This window comes from Elgaria multicarinata, chromosome 3 (assembly GCF_023053635.1).
Source record: "Elgaria multicarinata webbii isolate HBS135686 ecotype San Diego chromosome 3, rElgMul1.1.pri, whole genome shotgun sequence".
Classification (NCBI taxonomy): Eukaryota; Metazoa; Chordata; class Lepidosauria; order Squamata; family Anguidae; genus Elgaria; species Elgaria multicarinata.
Window position 1 is genome coordinate 32,168,658 of NC_086173.1, and position 20,538 is coordinate 32,189,195.

Below are 20,538 nucleotides of genomic sequence, written 5' to 3' on the forward strand. Positions count from 1 at the left end.
AGGTATGCTTTAAGGTTGATTCCTGGCCTTATAGTGTCCTTCCAACTCTACTATTCTATGATTCTATGTACAAAGTATGTATGTTATGGAGAAAGTGGATAGGGAGGTTTTTCTCCTCTCTCATAATACAAGAACCAAGGGTCATCCCATGAAGCTGAACGGTGGGAAATTCAAGACAAATAAAAAGTATTTCTCTACACAGGAGCTAGTTAAAGTATGGAATCTGCTACAAGATGTAGTTATGGCCACCAATTTCAATGGCTTCAAGAGGGGATTCACTAAACTTGGAGGATAAAACTATCAATGTTATTAGTCATCTTGGCTATATACTACCTCCAGTATTAGAGGCTGTATCTGCATGCTGCTGAGGAATGAGACCAGCAGAATGCTATTGCAGTCATGTTTCACTTGTAGCTCTCCCACATGCAGATGGCTGCCCACTGTGAGAACAGGATGCTAGTATCACTTTAATTTTACCATGATACATCTAATGTCCCATTTTACCACATAGACTAAAATCAAGTAATTTCTATTTCAAAACCTAACAGTGTTGTGCTTCTTTGGTATACCAAGTAACCATGTGACAGAATGTTTGGGCAATATATTTTATCTCAATTTTACCTGGCAGCTATCAACATGTCCACTTTCAGAGCCCGCACAAATCATATTCCATGCTACTGACCCAGCATACCAATCAAATCTGTTACAGGTATATAGTGGAATAACGTTGACTTTAGCTTCTTGTAATATATAGTTGCCTCTACCTGTAATGGAAAAAAAACAACCAATATTTTGCTGGAAGTATGCCTTGGGTCTTGGGTACTCTTGAGCTTCTTTCTGAAAAACTTCCATGTTTGTATTGGCAATAAATAAATAATTCATTAATTCATTGCCACCCTCTAATAACTGTTTTCATAACATTGTTATGTTAATATCTGAGGTGGCATTATTATGAAAGCAGTTTAGGGGCTATTTTATCACTCGAGAGATTTCATAGCATACGTCACAAACACTAACAGGGAAGAGAAATGAATTAAAATTATTAGATTTAAGTAAAATAACGATCAATTTGCAAAACAAGTCATAAATACTATAAATTCAGAAACAAAAAATTATAATTACTAAGCAACAACATATGAAAGTTAAAAGAACAAAACAGAATTGTGAGTTAAACATAAAAATGGTAATAGAGTATATAAGAAAAAGCATTTTTCAGAATTAAAAAAACATTCTACTTACTCACTGGATAAAACATAAATATGACAATATTTACAAAACATTCAACTTAAAAAATTGAATGTTTCAAACACCTCTTAATCAAAAAATATTTCCTGAGGAATAACATGAAGTCTAAAGAATTTGAAGAACAAAGCATCTGGTACAGATAAATATACTGGGAACATTTATAAAAGTTTTTGAAGAACAATTCCTTCCTTGTTAAAAAAAATCAACCACATTTTGGAGGACAACCCTGTCCCAGCAAACCTCAAGAATAATCTTAATTTGGCATACAGATTTCAAGACAACTAAGAAAATAATCAAATTATTGTGATCACGCTTACTAAATGGACCAAACGTAAATTGTCTTGGCTCATAAAAATTGCATCAATAAAGTTGGTGATGCTATCTAAATAAAATATTTTTCCACATTCTTCCAATTCATCTATCAGAAAAATACTTGGATAAGTGGCAAAAACTATTTGCAGTTTATGAAAAAAAAAAACTAGACTTGTTAACAAAGCATTATTTATTTATTGCATTTATATCCTGCCTTTTTTCCACGGAACCCAAGGCAGCATACATAATCCTTCTCCTCTCCATTTTATCCTCACAACAACAACCCTGTGAGGTAGGTTGGGCTGAGAGTCTGTAACTGGCCCAAAGTCACCCAGTGGGTTTCCATGGCCAAGTGGGGACTAGAACCTAGGTCTCCCGACTCCCAATCCAACACTTTAGCCATTACACCACACTGGCCTTCCAACAGAGTGAACACGGAGGCCTGGAAATTCCACCTGTGAAGCTTTATTAAGCAGCATATAAATTCAGGCAAGTTGTACAATTTCTGGATATCTAGTCCAGAAACTTCAACTGGTACAAAACAGGGCAGCGCGGTTACTAACAGGGACTGGCCAACGATACCACATCACGCCACTCCTTTTCCAGCTTCACTGGCTGCCAGTCCAGGTCCAGGCCTGATTCAAAGTGCTGGTATTTACATTTAAAGCCCTAAACGGCTTGGGACCAGGCTATCTGAAGGAACACCTCCTCCCATATGTACCTGCCCAAACCCTAAGGTCATCGTCAGGGGTCCTTCTCCGTGAGCCCCTGCCAAAGGAAGTGAGGCAGGTGGCTACCAGGAGGAGGGCCTTCTCTGCTGTGGCACCCCAGCTGTGGAATGAGCTCCCCAAGGAGGTTCGCTTGGCACCTACATTATATCCTTTTAGACGCCAGATGAAGACCTTTTTATTCTCCCAGCATTTTAACAGTCTATAAATAATTTTTAACTTGATGTTTTAAATTTGTAATTTTGCATTGCTGCTGTTTTTATCTGGTTGAGCTTTTATATTGTATTTTATATTATGATTTTATACTGTTGTTTTATACTTTGAATGGTTTTAATTTTTGTGAACCACCCAGAGAACTCCGGCTATAGAAATGTAATAAATAAATAAATAAATAAATAGTCAGAAAGCTCCTGGACACAATTAGAGGCCATAACTAGATGACTCTTTATCCAGGGGCAATCTCCGGGATCGTCCCTGTGTGTTCACATGATGCACAGGGGATCCCGGGATCAGGGAAGGATGATCCATCCCTTGCCCCTGGATATGTCCGTACACTTTAGGCCCGCTTTTTCTGCAATCTCAGGCTGATCCTGAGACCACGGAATATGTGGGTGGGCATTGCGGTTTGTCTCTGCTCCTCGCGGTTACTTGCGAGCTGGGACCTGCGCCCATCGGGAGTTGGGTAGGGGGAGCGGGGAAAAAATTAAAATAAAAAACACTTACATTTTGAGCATGAACGCTAGTGCGCTCCTTTCTCTTAAAAAAAAAAAAGGTGGGCACAATGTCCTCTCTCTTCGAGGTCGTCGCGCGCCACATGTAAACAGGGGGAGATCTCATGATAAAAATATTGCGAGATCTTCACCCCTTCGTCGCACTAGACCGGTAGGTCTAGCTGAGTCCAGAGAAAGGAAGGAGTTCCAAAGAAGAAATAGAAGGCCTAATTTAAAGAAAATTAAGATTAAAATGTATTAATTTGAAAACCCCTTTTTGAAACACACAATATTAATATGGCATTAATAGATAGCTAAGTTCAACCTAGATTTGTCCCAAATAATAATAATAATAATAATAATAATAATAATAATAATAATAATAATTGCACCTCTCTTTTATAACAAAGAAAATGTAAACAGTATGAATTCTGGAAAGAAAAAGGCCTGTGACTGGGTCTGTACAAATGATCACCCACAAAAGAGGGATTCAATTACAAACTCAGTTACAAAATGTTAAACTCAAGTTAAATCAAGTTACCCATTTTTTTCAGGTATCCTGAGTGTAAGAGCACAAACAATATGCCCCCAATACAGTTTGAATCTCCATTCACATCAGACACTAGGAGTAAAAGGAGTAACCTCATTATTATACAAATATTTGGTGGGTGTGCAATTTAGCAATCTGGAAGTGGTTAAATAAGTGTGGAGAAAGTATCTAGGCAGGGTAATCAATGGAATTCAACTGAATAAAATATGGAAACAAGCTTCAATGAAATAAATTTCTTCTAGAATTAAGGAAAATAGGTTAAAGATCATTCATAGAAGGTATCTCACACCAAAAAAGTTAAGTTACATTTACAAGACAACTTCACTAACTTCATCTACAACTCGGATAGTTCGCCCCTCTCAACCCCAACCGTGGCTCACCTCTTTCCTCCGCTACCTTCGCTCTTGTTCCCGGGCAGCCGAACGCCTGTGGCGTAAGACCAAGGACTGGGCGGACTTTGTCCACTACAAATTTGTTCTCTCCTCTTTCTCTTCTGCCATTTCACTGGCCAAACAGCAGCACTACTCAACGTTGATCCAGTCAAATGCTAAGCACCCTCAGCGGCTCTTCGCGCCCTTCAATTCTCTTCTGAAGCCTAATCCGCCACCTCTCCCCGCCTCCCTGTCTGCCAACGACTTTGCCTCTTTCTTCAGTGCTAAAATCCAAACTATACGCTCCGATCTAGCCAACTCTGCTCCGCTTCCAGCTCCTGTCCCTCACCTGTCAGTTCCTCCTTCAACTCTCTCGGCATTCCCTTCAGTCTCAGCTGATGAACTGTCTAAAATACTGCGCTCCTCGAAGCCTTCCACTTGTTCCCGTGATCCGATTCCCTCTCGCGTCTTTATTAATCTTATCCCCGCTATCCTCCCGTCCTTGCTTCACATCATTAATTCTTCTCTGTCCTCTGGTTCATTTCCTTCTGCTTTTAAACATGCTACAGTCTCTCCCATTCTCAAAAAACCCACTCTTGATCGACTATCCCTGTCTAACTACCGACCTGTCTCCCTCTTGCCCTTTGTCTCAAAGATCCTGGAACGTCTGGTCTACTCTCGTTGTCTTGACTTTCTCTCTAATAACTCTGCTCTGGATCCCTTTCAATCTGGCTTCCGTCCTTTGCATTCCACTGAAACAGCCCTTACCAAGATCACCAATGATCTTCTTACTGCCAAGTCTAAAGGCCATTATTCTGTTCTTATTCTCCTTGATCTAACTGCAGCCTTTGACACGGTTGATCACGATCTTCTCTTAGATTCCCTCCACGACCTTGGACTCTGTGGCTCTGTCTATAACTGGTTCGCCTCCTATCTAGAGGGTCGCTCTTTCAGCGTGTCGGCTAACGGCAGCTCGTCCTCCTCTTTTCCCCTTCAGTTGGGGTTCCGCAAGGCTCGGTGCTTGGCCCGTTGTTGTTCTCTCTATACATGCTGCCCTTGGGCAAGCTCATTCAATCTCACGGCCTCCAATATCACCTGTATGTCGATGATACACAATTATATCTTTCATCTCCGGAACTTTCTCCAGATGTTCACGATCGTATCTCGGCATGTCTTTCAGATATCTCAGCCTGGCTGCTTCATCGTCGTTTGAAACTTAACATGGCAAAGACTGAATTGCTAGTTTTTCCTCCTAAACCTTCTCCTCACCTCTCATTCTCCCTTACTGTCAACGATGTCACGCTTACTCCGGTCAAGGAAGCTCGTAGTCTTGGCTTTATATTTGACTCCTCGCTCTCCTTTACTCCTCACATCGAGGCAGTAGCTAAATCCTGTCGTTTCTTCCTGTATAATATTGCCAGGATTCGACCATTTTTGTCTGTCTCTTCTGCCAAGACTCTCGTTCACGCACTGGTTATCTCTCGGTTGGACTACTGCAACCTTCTTCTCTCTGGCCTTCCTTCGTCTCACATCAGTCCGCTGGTCTCTGTCCACCACTCTGCCGCTAAGATCATCTTCTTGGCCCGCCGCTCTGACCATGTCACTCCACTTCTGAAATCTCTTCATTGGCTTCCAATTCACTTCAGAATCCAATATAAACTTCTCCTACTGACCTTCAAAGCTCTTCACTGCCTAGCTCCTGCCTATCTCTCCTCTCTCATCTCACACTATCGCCCCGCTCGGGCTCTCCGCTCCTCCGATGCCATGCTTCTCGCCTGCCCAAGGACCTCCACTTCCCTTACTCGGCTTCGTCCTTTTTCTTCTGCTGCCCCTTACGCCTGGAACGCTCTTCCAGAACACTTGAGAACTACAAACTCAATCACTGCTTTTAAGACTCAGCTCAAAACTTTTCTTTTCCCTATAGCCTTCAAATATTGAGTTTGTTCTGACCTTACACTGTTGGTTTTGCCCTACCCTGTGCCTGTTTACACTTCCCTGTGCCTGTTTGCATTCTCCTTCCCTCTTTATTGTTTACTACAACTTATTAGATTGTAAGCCTATGCGGCAGGGTCTTGCTATTTACTGTGTTATCTGTACAGCACCATGTACATTGATGGTGCTATATAAATAAATAATAATAATAATAATAATTAGAGAAACTGTACGGAGGTGGGCACCTTTTTGCATATCTGGAAGTCATGTGGGTCTATTAAGAGAATTTCGGAAGGAGATATTTAGGAAAGCTGCAATAATCACAAATCAAGAAATATTCTTTTCTCTGGTTCTGGGTTGCTCTCTACATATGATAATGAAAACAGAAATTGACGAAGTAAAGACCTGTTAACATTCTTCCGGCCAGCAGCCAGATTAGAAATAGCTGACTTGGAAAAGCACGCAGCAGCCAACTACTCAACAGTGGAGAAACAGATTGTTGTCAACAGCCCTTAGGGAGAAGCTGTCTAAAAATTGGAAAGGCTTCTAGGAACAATTCTTATGTAGATGATGTTTACATTATATAGAAAGACTGTATAGATTGTATGATTCAACACAAAGTACAGCAACCATTTCAAACCCATGGAGTACTAGGGAATGATTTATTAGGATTCCTGAATACAAAATATAATGATCCGATTCATTTATCAAATTCACTTTTTATGTGAATACAAATAGTGTTCATGTAAACAAATGAACTGAAGACTATTCAACGATATTACTTTGTATTGCTGCATTTTGCAAATACTTTAAAAGATAACAACGAATATTGGAGTCTCCTCAGTCTGACACATCATGTGCAAAGTCTAACTGTATTCTGCAGCCCGTGTCCACAATTCCTTTTAGTATCCCCCCCCCCGCCTAAGTATTCTGGTTTATGCCCAGGATGCCTGGAATTATTATTATTATTATTATTAATAATATACCACCCCATAGCCGAAGCTCTCTGGGCAGCTTAAAAAACAAATTAAAACATTAAACAAATATACAAAATTTAAAACAATAAAAAGCATAAAATACAAACAAAAACAGATAATATCTGTTTAAAACAACTATTCTGGGGTCATTTAAAAAACTCAGCATATGCTGTTAAATGCCTGGGAGAAAAGTCTTGACCTGGCACTGAAAAGATAACAATGTTGGCACGAGGCGAGCCTCTTCGGGGAGATCATTCTATAATTAAGGAGCCACCACTGAAAAGGTCTTCTCCCTTGTTGCCATCCCCTGAGCTTCCCTGGGAGTAGGCACCTTAGATGTTGAGCGTAGTGTATGGGTAGGTTCAAGTCGGGAGAGGCATTCCATCAGGTATTGTGGTCCCAAGCCATGTAAGGCTTTATAGGTTAAAACCAGCACCTTGAATTGGGCTCAAAAATGTACAGGTAGCCAATGCAAGCAGGCCAGAGTCGGTCTTATATGCTCAAACCTTCTGGTTCCAGTTATCAATCTGGCCCCCTGCATTTTGCACAAGCTGCAGCTTCCGAACTGTCTTCAAAGGCAGCCCCATGTAGAGCGCATTGCAGTAATCTAATTTGGAGGTTACCAGAGCATAGACAACTGAGGCTAGGTTATCCCTGTCCAGATAGGGCTATAGCTGGGCCACCAACCGAAGTTGGTAGAAGGCACTCTGTGCCACTGAAGCCACCTGAGCCACAGAGATGGTTCTAAGAGAACCCCCAAGCTACAAACCTGCTCCTTCAGAAGGAGTGCATAAGGGAGTTAATAAAGGGACTCTCTTATTATTATTATTATTTATTTATATAGCACCATCAATGTACATGGTGCTGTACAGAGTAAAACAGTAAATAGCAAGAGTCTGCCGCATAGGCTTACAATCTAACAGATCAACCTGAAAACAAGTAGGAATGTGTGGAATTAGGATTAACTGAGTTAGGAAAACAAAACAAGTAACGTGGAAAAGTACAAGAAAAGGTCAACTAATCTAGAAAAAAACGCTTTTCAGTGCTTTAGCCATTCTTTTAAAACACACATACACACAACCACGGAGAGGGCAGGAAACCACCAGATGATCAGTGGTTGGGAACAAAACTAGGGAAATGTCTGAATGCCTTGGTGTTGTATGGAATGGGGAATGGCTGTCTGGAAATGGTGAAGTGGGAAGGATTCGGCCCATGGCCAAGATGTTCAACACCCCTGATGTAATAATGACTGCAACAATTCTAAATGTAATCCTGGCAAAGAAGCTTTCCGAGATCACTGAACTGATTATCTTAATTAATCAATGTAAAGGAAAAATAAAAGATTTACCGTGTTCCTCTGCGCTTCCCCATCCAGTTATATAACATGCACTGTTGTCAATTAAAAAACGGGGAGCATTAAATAAGCAGATGGGCTGAATATAGTCATTGAAGATGATGTAATCTGCAAGTTTAAACATGGCAATATCATTTTCATAGGTGTCCTTCTGGAAATCAGAATGGATCAGGATAGCTCTGACCAGGATAGCTATAGTATGAGACTGGTGGAGAAAAATATGATGCAAGCCAGTTACAACCCTCCAAAGAGCTGGATCCCTAGAAGAGAATAAAATTGCTTGTAAAGTCAATGATAACTACGTAACTTTTACTTCAGAGTCTTTAAGACCTGAGTAGTCTTACTCCTCACCTTTTGCAAAACCAGTAAGCACAGAGCCAGACCCAAAATAGATGCAAGAATTTCCCTCAAAGAACAAACTTGGAATGACATTATGGCAAATACTTCAGGAATATAGCAATGATTTAAGTAGTTCAATTTAGTGCGAGGTGATGCTAGTTTCCTCACACAGAAATTCTATTCAGAATCAGAAAAAAAAATCTTTTTGGAAGCTACAATATGGGCATCAAGTCAGGATCATAGAAGATTGTCCACTGAATCAGCATTGTAAATATTAAGGCCAGGATTCAAAGAACTACAAAAATAATTCTACACTCTTACAAAGACTGTGGGCATGTGTTTCTGGAGCAGCAGCTACCTAATGTTGTATGGTAAACCTCTTCTGAAACAAACCAAGTGTGGTTGCAGAAACAGTTTGTCCCTTAACATTGGCACCTGCTATTCAAGATAAAGAATCTCAGTGTGCATGCCATCGAGTTAAGAAATATACCTTAGAAACAAGAAAAGCCATAATTTCGAAGGGGAAGGAGATAAATGTCATTTTGATTTGCATACTCTAAAATGAGTTAAATAACTTTCCATGACATGAGATGCTTTCAAAATCTGACATCATATTCAAACTTCAAAAAAAGAAAAGAAAAGGGGGGAAGTTCAGACTCCAGAGGACTCCCCCAACATCAAAATAAGAAGTGAAGGATTGAACAAGTCATTTGGCATTCGTGAGATGACGGGTAAGTCCACTTCAGTGAGTCCACTAAAATATTGTCCATGCCAGCGATATGGAGGATAGTAAGGGTGATCCCTCAAGGGAAGGCCCAGTTGAAAGGGAAGGCCCATGCTGACTCTTGAATAATCAAGTCCATCTTACTTCTTATACATGAATAACGTGGCTATTTGTACTGTGCTGATTCTGTTACTTTTGAGTCGGCATGAAAAGACTGTTTTGTGTGGTCTGAGGATATTGTTATTTTTATTGTTAGTATTTCCAGCATGCAACTTCTTTGCTGAGGGAACTGCACTGGCTATCTATTCGCTACCAGGCCAGGTTTAAGGTTCTAGTACTAGTGTACAGAGCCCTAAATAACTTAGAACCAGGATACCTCAGAGAAAGCTTTCTCCCCTATCAACCTGCCTGGTCACTGAGGTCATGCTCCTGGTGGTTCCACATGGACCTGTGGTCCGATTGGAATCCACCAGGAGAAGAGCCTTGTGTGGTAGCCCCCCTCCTATGGAATTCCCTACCTTTGGAGGTCAGGCAGGTGCCAGCCTTGTATTCCTTCTGACGCCTCCTAAAAATGTTCCAGGAAGCTTTCCCTGAATGACCAACCGTGGTTTTATTTTCACTTTGTTTCCTTTAAAAATGTATTTCAATGTGTTTTTTCTTTTATTATATTTTTCACCACTCCAAAATTCTTGAATTTTGGTATATAAATATTGCAAATAAATAATAATAAATTATCTCCCAATACACACACACATACACAGAGTTTTGAAGGCATGTTCTGTCTGGAAGTTCTGCAGCTTGTGCACCGTGTAATTGTGTAAACACGCCCCTTGCTACTTCCACCACCTAATGATCTATGGCCAGCTTATTATTATTATTATTATTATTAGTAGTAGTAGTAGTAGTAGTAGTAGTAGTATCCCAACGCTGGGCCTCAAGGTGACCTTACAAAGTTTAAAACATACATTGGGGGGGAAAAACACATAAACATTTAAAATACGCAACAAAATTATAAGACATTAACATAGATGGAGGGCCAGATTATTCTCCAAAGGCCTGCTGGAACAAAAAAAGTTTTAGCCTGCTTCCAAAAGCCCATCAAGGAGGGAGCCAGCCTAGCATCCCCGGGAAGAGAGTTCTAAAGCACTGGAGCAGCCACCGAGAAGGCCCTCTCCCATGTTCCCACCAAGCATGCCTGTGAAGATGGTGGGACTGAAAGAAGGGCTTCTCCAGAAGATCTCAAAGCAAGGGGAGGCTCATAAGGGAGAATACGGTCTTTCAAATAACCTGAACCCAAGCCATATAGGGCTTTATAGGTCGTAACCAGCACTTTGAATTGTGCCCGGAAACAGACTGGAAGCCAGTGGAGCTGCTTTAACAGGGGAGTTGTATGCTCCCTGTAACCAGCTCTGGTCAACAATCTGGCTGTAGCTCTTTGAACCAGCTGGAGTTTCCGAAAACTCTTCAAAGGCAGCATAGGATCAGTAAGGACTCCCAGTGAGGACATGGTACTTCAGGGTTGTGCAACCCTTTTCCAAACAGCTAGAATCCCAATCCCCAAATCAGGCTTTCTACTGAACAACACCACTTCCGTCCTCACTGACCTCAGCTCATTCACCCTCATCCAGCCCATTCTGAAACCAAGGCAACATTCAAGGGTTTTGTCTACCTTCTTGGTGTCAGGTAGAGTTGGGTGTCACCAGCATATCGGTGGCACGTTACTCCAAGACTCTGAAGGTCTTGGAGTAAGTAAACCCTGGATGTCCCACAGGGTTTTATCTTGTCCCCCAGCAATTTCATGTAAATATTAGATAATGTGGGGGACAAGATAAAACCCTGTGGGACATCCAGCCCCACTTTCTGGAGATGGTGCAACAGAAAGGACTGGAAACACTGCAAAACACCCCACCCAAGGGCCAGTCCTGCCAGGTAGGCCAGAACTATACCATAGGCATATTGGGATATGTTGGTCTAATATTTACAACCTTATTTTAGTTATTGCCAGACTGGGCTTCTGGCCAATAACCTTATAACAGAGTTTTGCAGCGGTTTCCAGCAAAGTCAGTACAGACACAGATTAAGACTGAGACTTTCAGTAGGTTTAAAGAAACCTTTACTGGCATATAAAAATATAATTTAGTTATGGCAATCACAAATACAAATACTTACATACGGTCAGTCAATACAGCTCTGATACATAGATGGAGTGAGTTAGTTACATGTACATGGGAATACAATCCTTTTTATAGGCTAACTGTACAATGATGCAACTGCTTGCAATCCCTTAATTGAAACAATCAAGTCACCAATTATTCAATTATGACATCAATGTCCAGGTGCAACATTGACCTTTAAGTTTTCTGCTGAGTCTTCTGATTCCTCCAGCTCCTCAGCAATTAGTAAATCCCTGGAAACATATCTACCTTCTTGGTGTCAGGTAGAGTTGGGTGTCACCAGCATATCGGTGGCACGTTACTCCAAGACTCTGAAGGTCTTGGAGTAAGTAAACCCTGGATGTCCCACAGGGTTTTATCTTGTCCCCTAGCAATTTCATGTAAATATTAGATAATGTGGGGGACAAGATAAAACCCTGTGGGACATCCAGCCCCACTTTCTGGAGATGGTGCAACAGAAAGGACTGGAAACACTGCAAAACACCCCACCCAAGGGCCAGTCCTGCCAGGTAGGCCAGAACTATACCATAGGCAATGATACTGAAAGCAGCTGAGAGGTCCAGGAGAACTAATAGGGCCATGCTCCTCTCATCCAGTTCCTGGAGCAGGTCATCCACCAAGGTAATCAAAATCTGAGTCCTATATCTCAGACAAAAGCCTGATTAAAATGGATCCAGATGCTTCTGCAGTTGCAACGACAGCAACCTTCTCAATCACCTTAGCCAAGGATGATACATTTGAGACTGGCCTATAGCTAGTCAGATGTCCTGGGTCAAGGGAGGATTTCTTTACCAAAGGTCTTATTATTGCCTCTTTTAAGCAAGAAGGAACAAGCCTCCTTTCACAAAGAATCATAGAATCATAGAATAGCAGAGTTGGAAGGGGCCTACAAGGCCATCGAGTCCAACCCCCTGCTCAATGCAGGAATCCACCCTAAAGCATCCCTGACAGATGGTTGTCCAGCTGCCTCTTGAAAGCCTCTAGTGTGGGAGAGCATTAATCATTTCCGTTAGTCATGGTATCATGCCCACCATGTCAATTAAATCCACCAAGAAGGGCAAGGGTTGAGTTCAGAGTGGTGGCCCCCATTACTCCAGATATACTGTCCACATCCTCAAGATCTACAAGCTGAGAAGAATCTAAAACAACCAAACAGTTGCAGAGATTATAGTATTCTGACCTGCCCCAATATTGGAGCCCCATCAAGGCAAATCCAAGCAATTTTATCCAAGCTAAAACGTATACAATTGACATTGCATTTTTGAGCTTTACTATATGGCAGAATTTTGTGACCTTTCATGTTTTTTGTGACAAAAAAACATGAAAGCAAAACAGAAAAAAGGGGACCCACTTGATGGAATACTGAAAGCTGAGGGAGTAAAAAGTAAAGTAAAAAGATTCTTTTTAAAAACAGAATGCCAATAAAAACTGTGGCTCTTCAATTAAAGAATGTTTCCAAGAATAGAACTGTTTTCAGGAGCTGCTGGAAACAACACAGTGGAGTTCCACAGAAAGAGGGCCACCACACTGAAGGCTCTTCCCCAGTGGACTCCAATCAGGCCATAGGTCCTTATGGATCCACCTGGAGCACGCTCTCTGATTACCTCAGTGATTGGGCATGTTAGTAAGGGAGAAGGCGATCTCTCTGGTATCCTGGTTCCAAGTTGTTTAGGACTTTGTACGTTAGTACCAAAACTTTAATCCTGGCCCAGTAGTGAAAAAGCAGCCAGTGCCGCTCCTACAGCAAAAGAGTTGCATGCTGAAAAAGGGCAGCTCCTAACAACAGCCAAGCTGCTGTGTTCTGCACTAGCACAAGCTTCCAGAGCATCCATAAAGGCAGCTCTACATAGAGTGCATTGCTGCATTCAAATTCAGGTTAATAGCACCTGTACCACTATGGCCAAACTATCCTTGTCCAGGAGAGGCTGTAGTAGGTAAAAGGCACTCTGAGCTGCCATGGCCACTTGGGCCTCCAGTAACAGTGATGGATCTAGGAGTACCCACTGTTCCCTTGGCCTCTTTCACGCATAATATCCTTGGTTACTGCTTCCTCCTTCCCCCATCCATTTTGATTTTATTCAGATGTAGTCTATTCCTAATGGTTTTCCATAATGCAAATCGGTGTAAAAAGACAGGAAGATGGATCAACTGGCTTCTGACATAAAAACAAGAACACTGGCTGCCTATCTGGACAGCTTTTTGTGGTGTTTCCCTCAGCCATTTGAACTCAATTGTCATTTTGGATTCCCGCCCCCAGGTAAAAGTTAGCAGATGCCGCAGACAGAGACTATGGCCACAGCTAGACCTAAGATTTATCCTGGGATCATCCAGGGTTCGCCCCTGCCTGAGCACTGGATCCCCTGTGTGTCACCTAGATGAACAGGTTTGACCCCTGGATGATCCAGGGATAAACCTTAGGTCTAGCTATGGCCTATCTTTCCAGCTTACCTGAAAAAAACAGTTCAGAAGGATAAGGCTGATTGACAAACGTATGTAAAAATATTGTTTTTTGTTTACAAATGTCCAAATTAGATTAATGCATTGTTATTGATACTTTTCTTTCACCTAAAATTAACAAGAAAGGGTTTAGAATTGAAAGGTACGTACGTCCATTTTTTAATGCAGTGTGCTGCTGTCAGCACTGTGTTGTTATTAATTAAAGCTCCACCACAAACATGGTGATATCCTACACCAAATCGGTAAACTTGAAGACTAACTTGCCATGGCCATGCCCCAACCAGAGCATCATGTCCACCTACGATCCGAGTCCCTGTGGCTATGTCATCCACAAAAGGCCTTGTTCCGCATTCTAGAAATCAAAACACAGTTATACTAGTGAGATGCAATGGTTGTAAGTTTCCTATAAAACACAGTCTGCATGCAGCAACAATACATTTAAAGCAGATTCTATGAGGGATTGTTTTATACTGATCAATTTTGGCATAGCAATTCTGTTAGTGATTCAGCATCTGTTGGAGAGATTATACAAGCCTGGACTCTGTAAACCTTTGAATTAGTCACCCTAATTGTCAAGTGTTGGTCCAAAAGAATATTCCGGTCTGCTTGACTTGCGTGTCCTAACTTAAAATAGATTGCACAAGCTTCATATGGCTGGATTGTTCATGTTATTTGTAAGCCCTAAGGTGGAGGAAAATAGATCTGGCAAGAGGAAGAAGTTGGGGAAAGAAATTTGTGCCCATGAGGCTAACAGTGGGAAGTTTTAGCTACATCTGTAAGTATTTAAGTATCAGCTATATTGATCCGCTGAGATTGAGTGAGTTACAAATCTAAACAAGAACGTCTTGGTCCTGTTTAAGTCATAGTAAAATGTCTGACTAATGATTAGGATCACACTTTATACGTTAAGTTCTCTCCCCCTTGGAGAATTTTATGAAGAAGGATACATGAAAAACATAATAGAACTATAATCATAAACTCAAAAATCCAACAATTAAAAAAATTCTTACTGATGATAGTTTACTGGATGGTATTTTATTATTAAAAAACCTTAGCATTTTAAAGCCAAATTTATTTTCCAAAATTGAAATGCAGTTTTGACCTTTAAAAGCATGATTTTTTAAAAAAAGTTCAATTACCTCACTGAAGTATTTTAAAACCGTACTTATGGGAAGTGGGGGACACACACACCAAAAACAAACAATAATTAGGAAAAACAGACAGAAAAGATCACATTACATTACAAGAATCTTGGTGATATTTGTACTTTAAAGTGTTTTAGTGCTTTTGAATTATCAGTGATGCATCTAGGGCTGGATATTGGGTCAAAAGTTCAGGGCTGCCCGAATCATCGCCCAGAGAGCAGCAGGTAATGGAGCAGCAGCACACAGATGAAGCACCAGCACTTGGGCTGGTATGGGCATGTCAGAGCCCACCAGGTCTGATATTGCAGCATTCTTTCTTTCTTATTTTAAAGCATTTGAAAGTCAGAGGGCAGCTGGCCAGGTATGTCCATAGTTACAGACGCTCATTTTTATTTCCTTTAACTGTGTGTTAACACAGAAAACAACAGCTGATATAATCAGAATATGACATATAACACTTAAGTCATTGCCTGAAGAGGACTAATGAGTGTGGCCCCGGGCTGGTTACAGGGAGCATACAACTCCCCTGTTAAAACAGCTCTGCTGGCTTCCAGTCTGTTTCCAGGCACAATTCAGTGCTAGTTATAACCTATAAAGCCCTATATGGCTCGGGTCCAGGTTATCTGAAAGACTATATTCTTCCTTACAAGCCTGCCCATGCTTTAAGATCTTCAGGGGAAGCCCTTCTCTCAGTCCCGCCACCAACACAGGCACACCTGGTTGGAATGCGGGAGAGGGCCTTCTTGGTGGCTGCTCCAGTGCTCTGGAACTCTCTTCACAGGGAAGCTAGACTGGCTCCCTCCTTGATGTGCTTTCGGAGGCAGGTAAAAACTTTCTGGTTCCGACAGGCCTTTGGCGAATAATCTGGACCTCCGTCTACGCCAAGTACTTTTAAAACTGTCATGTATTTTAAATGTTTTAATACTGGAACATTTTAATATACTTTTAACTTTTGTATATTTCTATTCATAGGTTTTTAATGTATATGTTTTAAATTGTGTAATGCTGCCTTGAGGCCCAGCTTTGAACAAAAGGCAGGATACAAATAAATATAATAAATAATAATAATGAATATACACTAGAAAAGATAAAACATGGAGTGAGATTCTTAAGGAGTCCCAAACTAGACTTTATTGGGGGGAACCTAATCACTTTCCACCCCAAAACTGTCTTCTGTTATCTATTATCTGCCTGCTTTCCTGCCTGACTAACTGAATGGAACTTCACTAACAAACATGTATACCATTATATGTGTTTCAAAGGTTTATGCATTACTGTGATTGCCTACAGTTACACAGATATGTATCACCCCTACAATAACTTATCTGTTTTGAAAACAGAACAGAATTTTTTTTTAAAAAAAAAAGTAGAGAACTGATTGATGCCCATTAGCTGCTCTTTCTCTAAGCTTCTTATCTTTTTGGCTGCCTGATTTGTATTTATTTGGGGGTGGAGTGTTGTAGCTGTAGTTTATAGCAATTCCATTTCCTTTTCTGAGGATCCTATCTGGCTTATCCTAGTTTTGAGGGATTGTACCTGTAGTTGGCCAGATTCAGATTCTACTAGTGTACTAGTGTGAGATGATGGAGATTGTCTTGCATTTGGTGTTGACTCTGGGAGTGCAACCTGCTCATTCCCCTAGGATTCTCAGTGACTTTCAATGTCATCAATCAAGGTGGTCTTCTGAATAAGCTCTCCTAACTGAAGGGCTACTTTCAAAAGATGATGTTGTGGGACCACTGCTTGGCCCATTGGCATTTATGCTATGGGATCCCACAAGCATCCATTTTGTTCCCCATATTTTCCAACTTCTACATGACAGAGTGACATCATCTGGGGCTTTGGAGCTCTATCACTCTATTATGTATGGCTGAGCTGAGGCAGTGAAAGTGCTAAATCAATGCTTGAAATCAGTAATGGATTATTATTATTATTATTATTATTATTTATTTATTTATTTATTTATATAGCACCATCAATGTACATGGTGCTGTACAGAGCAAAACAGCAAATAGCAAGGCGCTGCCGCATAGGCTTACAATCTAATAAAATCATAGTAAAACAATAAGGAGGGGAAGAGAGTGCAAACAGGCACAGGGTAGGGTAAGCAGGCACAGGGTAGGGTAAAACTAACAGTATAAAGTCCAAACAACATCAAGTTTTAAAAGCTTTAGGAAAAAGAAAAGTTTTTAGTTGAGCTTTAAAAGCTGCGATTGAACTTGTAGTTCTCAAATGTTCTGGAAGAGCGTTCCAGGCGTAAGGGGCAGCAGAAGAAAATGGACGAAGCCGAGCAAGGGAAGTAGAGGCCCTTGGGCAGGCGAGAAACATGGCATCAGAGGAGCGAAGAGCACGAGCGGGGCAATAGTGTGAGATGAGAGAGGAGAGATAGGAAGGAGCTAGACCGTGAAAAGCTTTGTAGGTCAACAGGAGAAGTTTATATTGGATTCTGAAGTGAATTGGAAGCCAATGAAGAGATTTCAGAAGCGGAGTAACATGGTCAGAGCGGCGAGCCAAGAAGATGATCTTTGCGGCAGAGTGGTGAACAGAAACCAACGGACTGATGTGAGAAGAAGGAAGGCCAGAGAGAAGAAGGTTGCAGTAGTCCAACCGTGAAATAATCAGCGCATGAACAAGCGTCTTGGCAGAAGAGACAGACAAAAATGATCGAATCCTGGCAATATTATACAGGAAAAAACGACAAGATTTAGCTACTGCTTCAATATGAGGAATAAAGGAGAGCGAGGAGTCAAATATAAAGCCAAGGCTACGAGCTTCCTTGACCGGAGTAAGCATAACATCATTGACAGTAAGAGAGAATGAGAGATGAGGAGAAGGTTTAGGAGGAAAAACAAGCAATTCAGTCTTTGCCATATTAAGTTTCAAACGACGATGAAGCAGCCAAGCTGAGATATCTGAAAGACATGCCGAGATACGATCGTGAACATCAGGAGAAAGTTCCGGAGATGACAGATATAGTTGTGTATCATCGGCATACAGATGATATTGGAGGCTATGAGATTGAATAAGCTTGCCCAAGGGCAACATGTATAAGGAAAACAACAACGGGCCAAGCACTGAGCCTTGCGGAACCCCTACTGAAAGGGGAAAGGAGGAAGACGAGCTGCCATTAGCCAACACGCTGAAAGAGTGACCCGCTAGATAGGAGGCAAACCAGTTATAGACAGAGCCACAAAATCCAAGGTCATGAAGGGAATCTAAGAGAAGATCATGATCAACCGTGTCAAAGGCTGCAGTTAGATCAAGGAGAATAAGAACGGAATAATGGCCTTTAGACTTGGCAGTAAGGAGATCATTGGTGATCTTAGTAAGGGCTGTTTCGGTGGAATGCAGAGGACGGAATCCAGATTGAAAAGGATCCAAAGCAGAGTTACTAGAAAGAAAGTCAAGACAGCGCGATCTTTGAAACAAACGGCAACAAAGAGACAGGTCGGTAGTTAGACAGAGACAGCCTATCAAGAGTAGGTTTCTTGAGAATGGGAGAGACTGTAGCATGTTTAAAAGCAGAAGGAAATGAACCAGAGGACAGAGAAAGATTAATAATATGAAGCATATGTATCACCCCTACAATAATAAGATAAGGACCGATGAATGGAGGCTCAATTTTTACAATATTCTGGCAATGTATTCTGCTGTAAATATTGCAGGGCATAAGCAGGCCTGAGTCTGGTGTGAATTTCTAGTAAAAAATATCTCAGGCTGTCAACAACGTCAGCTTTCCCCTCATATCTCCTCCCCAGTCAAATGCAGCGCTAAATTGCACACAGAGGCCATGTGGTCCACTGACTCACATGCAGCTGGGTAGAGCATTTAAAATGTTTACAAACCTCCCCCCAAATTACATTAAACCTAAAATCTGAGTTAGAAAAAGCAGGAATTCTTCCCCTTACTTCAACTGCCTTTTGGGTGTGGGGAGGCAGGACCTGCTGTTCAATCACAGCTGTTAATATCTTAGATTTTTCCAATGATTTCTATGGACGGCTCCCACTTCCATACAGGAAGAACAAATTTAAAAAGTTCTATTGAAATTGAAAACACCCAGTGGTTTAGTCCAATATTTTAGAAGTCTATGCTGATGCTAAAACAAAACCAGAAGCTTCATGCATCTGATGAAGCAGGCTCTTCTTGTCCACCAAAGCATATTATGCTGTAATAAATGTGTTATGGTGTAATAAATGTGCCACAAGACTTTGTTTTTGCTGCAACAGCTGCGCCTCTGTTGCTTTTTCTTTCTTACCATAGCTAGGAACAGGTTAAATGATACAATAGATTGAAAATAGACCCATGTGCTTCCCTTTGATGCAATTTTCTTCTCCTCACACTCCCAGAGTGGAAATGAGAGCTTCCCAAAGAATTTTTGTTTATTCGTTAAGTCGCTTCCGACTCTTCGTGACTTCATGGACCAGCCCAAAGAATATGATTGAAAAACCCAGGACATCAGTGTAGGTGTGCTTGGAAAGCAGTTTGCCCACCCAGCAAAAATGGCTTAACATGTTTTAAAAATATAAAGAAATCTTATTTTCCACATGGAATAAGACACAAGTTTGAAAGTGCATTCACTCTAGTCTTTGCTGCCATCTATTGTTTGCGGGTGGACAAGCTGCTGCCTAACCAGCTTCTTTGAAATACTGAATTTCTCAACCCTCTTAGGGAATGGGGGAGCTGTAACTTCTGCTCTAGGAAATATAAAAAGGGAACCCAGAAGCTGGACACTCTCTGACTGAATCTAAAGTTACAAGTCTACGATGCTAAGACACCTTCTCTTTGGATCAGATGATTATCACAAAACACTACAAAATCTGGAGACACTATATAGAAATAAGGAAACAAGGTTGCACAAACATCTTCCAACGCGCCCTATAATTTACTCTTTCTATATTTCTCATCACGGCAAGGGATCTGCAGCCCAGTTAACGTGTACCAATTTATTCTAGAATGGCAAGGGCTCTGGGATGTCAGCAGTACTCAGGCGGAGGCAATATTTATGAACGGTACCTCCACATACATCTCTATTCGTGGTAGAGCCATTCTGAGGGCGCCACTAAAACAGCACCTACGATCCTCCGCCACAATACGCCCTAACGCTCGCACCCACCATTCCATATGGCTCAGTTTTGGAGTGGGAATGAGCCTTACGCATTTGCACGCTCACGTCATCCGCTTGTACTAGAGGCTGCCTGGTTCAGTAATTTTGGCGAAGATTTCCACCCAATCCTTCCCCGAGGGGCCTCGGCCTTAGGAGCCTGCTCAGATCACGATCCTTCGACGGTTTTTTTCTTTCTTTTTTTTGCCGGTGCAGAGCACCCAAGAAACCGCGGAGGGCGGGAGGAAGCCGTGCTCACCGTCTGCAGCGCGTCCACCAAGGACCACGAACAGCGTCAAAAGGGAAGCAGCTGCGAGGCGACAACGTGGCCGCATGGTCCGTCGAGGAAACAAAATGGCGCCCGTCCACCCCTCCCGTTTTTTTTCTCCGTCTGAATTTCTTGCCACGGCAAGGGGAAG

At 41.6% G+C, this 20,538-nt stretch overlaps 1 protein-coding gene across 1 annotated transcript in view; it reads right to left on the minus strand.

The window, feature by feature from the left end:
• The window catches only part of LOC134395308 (transmembrane protease serine 12-like), a 40,196-nt gene extending 19,742 nt beyond the window's left edge, over positions 1 to 20,454 (minus strand). Inside the window, exons 1-4 of the mRNA XM_063121461.1 lie at positions 20,379 to 20,454; positions 14,024 to 14,225; positions 8,174 to 8,439; positions 622 to 764 (exon numbers count right to left, since the gene is read on the minus strand). Coding sequence (XP_062977531.1) covers positions 622 to 764; positions 8,174 to 8,439; positions 14,024 to 14,225; positions 20,379 to 20,454 — 687 coding nt within the window. The remainder of the gene's footprint in view (positions 1 to 621; positions 765 to 8,173; positions 8,440 to 14,023; positions 14,226 to 20,378) is intronic.
• Between the last annotated feature and the right edge of the window lie 84 nt (positions 20,455 to 20,538).